Source organism: Leuciscus leuciscus, assembly GCF_965113295.1.
Source record: "Leuciscus leuciscus genome assembly, chromosome: 24".
NCBI classification, from domain to species: Eukaryota; Metazoa; Chordata; class Actinopteri; order Cypriniformes; family Leuciscidae; genus Leuciscus; species Leuciscus leuciscus.
Window position 1 is genome coordinate 25,780,543 of NC_138723.1, and position 5,228 is coordinate 25,785,770.

The 5,228-nt window shown below is 39.3% G+C and overlaps 1 protein-coding gene across 1 annotated transcript; it reads right to left on the bottom strand.

Moving 5' to 3' along the window:
* Positions 1-2,235: 2,235 nt before the first annotated feature.
* On the bottom strand, positions 2,236-4,317 carry LOC309489264 (uncharacterized protein). The gene is made up of 6 exons (XM_082157909.1): positions 4,157-4,317; positions 3,853-3,903; positions 3,716-3,760; positions 3,374-3,576; positions 2,615-2,659; positions 2,236-2,505 (listed from the first exon to the last, which is right to left on the bottom strand). Exons 2-6 carry the CDS (start codon positions 3,893-3,895, stop codon positions 2,497-2,499), a joined length of 345 nt encoding a protein of 114 aa, XP_082014035.1. The 5' UTR covers positions 3,896-3,903; positions 4,157-4,317; the 3' UTR covers positions 2,236-2,496.
* Positions 4,318-5,228: the final 911 nt, after the last annotated feature.

Here is a 5,228-nt window from a genome sequence, read left to right on the forward strand (position 1 = left end):
TAAGGTTTTATAACCTAGAGGTTCCCGCCCTGCAGGCCAGGCTGCTGTCGGTCTAAATTTACCAGTATTATCTGACCTGATGCGATCAGCTCAGAATGCTGCGTCTGCTGAGCACAGCTCAATGTTCGACAGTATAAAGCTGGGCAAACTGTGTAAGACCCACATTTCCCCATCAGTTCAGGCCGTACCCCGCCCTGTCTGTATGATGAAATTCGCGTCCCATCGACGCTGCTATATGTGGAAGAGTGAGGCTGCACCCCTCCCTCTTCCCGGACTCCCTGTGAGTTCCCTGAGTGATTGTGCACTATATGTACCCCGGGCTTTCGCCCTTGGGTCTTTGGTGTCAGATCTCAGCATGCACGGCGTTTTACATTGGGTCCCCTAGCGTAAGATTTCTTACGCAGTACGAGAGACCTCTCATAAGAGAACGTACTCGGTTACTAACGTAACTTCGGTTCTCTCTAGAAGAGGGAACGAGTACTGCGTATCTTGCCGTGCATGCACACGCTCTGGTTGCTTCGATGATGAAAAACCAGATAATAGCTGCCTGCGAGCGATATTTATAGGCCTAGACCACGCCCATTTCGGCGGGACGTGACGCAGCGGGCGCGAAGTGCCCCGACGCCAGGCCTCGCTCGATAGGCTGCTGCAGTTGCCGCAGAGCAGCCAATAGGCGCGCGAGCTGTCTCGCCTATGTCTGCATTGCTGCTGCAACGCGTTTTGCATTATTACAAAATTAAGGATAATTTTTGGCTTCAATATCTCGCGGAAAAGGATTTTCCCCTAGCGTAAGATATCTTACGCAGTACTCGTTCCCTCTTCTAGAGAGAACCGAGGTTACGTTAGTAACCGAGTACGTTCTCGCGCGTTAAGTGCATATTTGGGATTTCTGTAACCTTGCACGTTACTCAGAAGATTTTGAGAAATGCGATTCGAGTAGGATTAAACCACAAACGGATTTGTAAAAATCGTAATTAATGTGATTTGTTTGCAGTTCACACTTGCTAAATCTTTTCGCATTTCAATCGGACATGCAATTATTATTATTTTTTTAATTTGGACTGACAGAAAAGCCTTAGTTCTCTATTTTTTATTCTTTGTTTGTATTCCATGCAATCTAAATGCAAAATTTGTCCAAAAAGGACAATTTTTTTTTTTTTTTTTTTTTTTTTGTAAACATAAATGATTGCTTCCGGTGTCAAATGCTAGTTTGAGTATTTTTTTGCCTGTATTTGTCACAGGTGCTCAGTTTTGCTAATATAACATGATAGTAATCAGCCATCTGCAAAAGCAGAGAGGTTGGTGTGGTGTACAGTAAAGTTAGGCTACATCTGTAGTTCCAGGTCAGCATCTGATGTCTTGATGTGGAGATCACATTCAGCTGGAGAATATAAAATAAAATAAAAATAGATAAGCGTCATTGGTTCATTCAGCCCGCGCTCATTTAAGAACGACCAATCAGCGTGTATGTTTTGTCTAGAATAGCCTACCTCAAGTTCGAGTTCCTATGCTTCCTACAGTGCTTCACCATACGCTCCCTCAGTTGTCTTCCACCATCTATTCCTACAACCTGCACGGCTGAAATCCAAATCTGTTCAAGTGAGTGATGATCTTTCGAGATCTAATCAACCTATAAATCCTGCAAAGTACAAAGACACAGTTTCTCCTCACAAAGAAAAAACGGTCAGTTAAACCACAACGGTTGAAAAGTTTTTGTTTTTTTTCACAAAGTAGGCTATTGCTTTTGTCGTTATTTATATTTGCTGCTATGCAGTGGGTTAAAATGAGATTTCTGTTAAAAAAAAACTTGCATGCCTAAGTTGTTGAGCCCCTGAGCCATTCAGCATTAATAACGAATAACTCTGCTGTATGGTGTCAGTCTCATTGCTGGCAAATACCTCAAAATAGACCTATAGAGAAATAAAATGAATAAATAAAATATATTGTTGACCACAATATATTGTTAGCATAATAGTTCAAACAATTATTATAACTACAAGCAATGTAACATATTTGTAGCCTACCTCATTTAGTTGATTATTTACCCTATAGACCTTTTCTCACTGAAACAGCCTGGGGCATTTAAAAATGTTTAAATCTTAAATATTTCAGTAAAAAGCCAAGAGTGATATACTGTAATATTACATATAATATTTTTTTATATAATTTCAATAAACATATAATATACTTATAATTAATTTAACAACTCAAAGTTTACACAATTGATCAGTATTTTAACAATTGAGAAACATGTTGGCCTATTCAGATTAGTTATTACAGATATTAGATACACAAATTATTACCTAAACTATATAACAATACTATATACTATATAATAATAACTAATTAATTTAGATTGACACAAAAAAATTAACAATTAAATAACAGATGATCTTCTGCCACTGCCACCATCTCTGTCTGGAGCGTAACGCAACCATTTTTTGACTGCCTCAGAAAAGTCTGCCTTGGAAGCCTCTTTACCTTGTGCTGTACTTCTCAATGCACCTGAAACATTATGGAACAAAATTAAACTTGCATGCAGAGTAGGGCTTTGAATTTTGCCTTTTCTTGAAGCCAGTTTGTTTGTCAAAATGTGGCTCAACATTTTCCTTACTGTGTCTTCCAGTTTATGACCACCCAGAAGTGACAGCTGGCAAATCTAATAAAAAAGAGATCAGTGTTCACATTAACTTCCAAATTTTTTTTTTTACCATTCTCTGTGAATCTCTCATCAAAGTATTTCCATCCACAGACTCTAGACTGTGTGTGTGTGTGTGTGTGTGTGTGTGTGTGTGTGTGTGTGTGTGTGTGTGTGTGTGTGTGTGTGTGTGTGTGTGTGTGTGTGTGTGTGTGTGTGTGTGTGTGTGTGTGTGTGTGTGCGCGTGCGTGTGTGTGTGTGTGTGTGTGTGTGTTTTGTTTTTTTGCAAACATAAATGATTGCTTCCGGTGTCAAATGCTAGTTTGAGTATTTCTGTTTCTGGGGATTTCCTGGGATTTTTACAGACAAGTGTCTCTAGAATTTACTCAGATTGGTGCCAAAAAATTAAAACATCCAGTGAAGTTCTATAGGTGAGAGATCAACAGAGAATGGCCTGACTCGTTCAAACTGACAAAGTCTACAGTAACCATATCAGTGTAAATGTTTCTACAGCATTATTTTCAGCATTATGTTTGGTATATAGTACAGTCATCTCTAATGGTTTCTGTTTTAATGAAAACTGAATACGGGCAATCGTCTGGAAACATAAATATTTTTCAATAATCTTTGTTTTCTTTTTTCCATACTTATCAAGACCTGGACATTAAATCAAATTCCATATTTTCCCAAACAGCGTAGGAACCCTGTTAAGTGTAATTGCATTACAAGATTTACCAATCTGTTTTTTTCTGTCTCGTCCAACCTCTCCAAAGCATCAAAATCTTCAAGAGACTGTAAAGGTAAACCCAAGCTGCATCCTATTTCTGCTTGAGGTAGAGGGACTCCCTGTAATTTTTGGATCATTGCCCTCTGCTCTTTCAGCTCTGCCTTAATTTCCAGGAGAGCTTTTAACACATTCCTCTTGAAAGGAGACAACTCTACAAATAAAGTAAATAAATATATTAATACTTTATTTGTATTAAGAGAGAGAAACTCTACTAGTTCATTAATAACCACCATCAGCAGAACAGGTTTACTGTTTAAATTGGAATGGAATTTTTGTTTTTGATTTATTACCGTTGGTATGTTCATTCTGTGTTTGTTGTGCTCTACTTGTATTTTCTGAAGAAAACAACACAACAGTTTTTTTCATACACTTAAAACTCACCCGTAAAACAATTAGTCTTAAAGAGGTTAGCAGTTAGAAGAATCACCTGAAAAGATGTCTGAGACAGTCGGAATGGAGTTGTGGTTCATGTATCTCTCTTTAAAAAAAAGTGACATTAACAGTAAATACCAGCAGGATAAGTTAGGATGGATGTCAACATTTATAGTGAATAAGTACTTTTAGCCTGTAAGTCCCACCTAAAAGAATAATGTCTTCCAAAATTAAGAAAGGAAGGACATAAAATCAACATAAAGGTACAGTCTAGATGTTCTTCCCCCCTAGGAAACTTCATGGTCAAATAAAAAGTTTCAAATAACCGTTTTCAAAATAGAAAAAATAGCTTTCATTACCATTGACCAGTTCAGTCAGTGTGCCCCGGTGTGCTCTGTATTGTGATCCCTGGTGTGCTCCGTGGTTTGCGTCTTGGTGTGCGCCGTATTGTGTGTCCAGGTGTCCTCCATTGTTTGCGTTTTGGTGTGATCCCTGGTGTCCGCCGTAGTGTGTGTCCAGGTGTGCTCCGTTGTTTGCGTTTTGGTGTGATCCCTGGTGTCCGCCGTAGTGTGTGTCCAGGTGTGCTCCGTTGTTTGCGTTTTGGTGTGATCCCTGGTGTCCGCCGTAGTGTGTGTCCAGGTGTGCTCCGTTGTTTGCGTTTTGGTATGATCCCTGGTGTCCACCCTGGTGTACTCTGTGTGGATTTTCTGAGAAAAATGTGCAGTTTATTTATAGACATAAAATGCATGCGTTAAACTGACAAGACAACCAATGTTTAGTAGACTAGAAATATTTCAGAAATATATACCAGCTGAAGTGATATCTGATGTAGTTGGACTAGAGGTGGGGTAGTTCATGTGTCTCTCTGAAATAAATATGAGCAAAAGACACTAAATGTTATGATACACAGGGCAATGAGTAACTTTTCAGCAATGTTTCAGGGTAATGTTGCTGTCAATGGGCAACCAGGTGAGACACAGGGCCCACAACCGATCTAAAGTATCCAGATAGAAATTTCTAAAAGAGTAGTGGCGCAATTGTTTTCTAAACCTGCAAAATAGCATGAAGAAACGATTGCGCCGGAACACGCCTCCTCTTTGCGCTGAACCGCCCCCGGGAGCGCAAGTGTATTTCCTAACTTACCGACGTGCTTCTGTGGAGGGAAAAGTCCGCTTTGCGCGGGTGCAAAATAGGAATGATACATGCGTCGGTGTACAAAGTCACTTGCGCTGGGTGCAAGATAGGGCCCTGCCCCTGTATGTGTCATTGTCACCTCACTCTGACCACACCACATCAATTTCGTAATTGTAGGCTACCACCTATTTGGTCAAAAGTGATAAACCATTCAATCATATTATTAGGGAATTTATATATATATATATAAATATAAATATTATACAAAATAAGAAATATTACAATTGAAATATCACT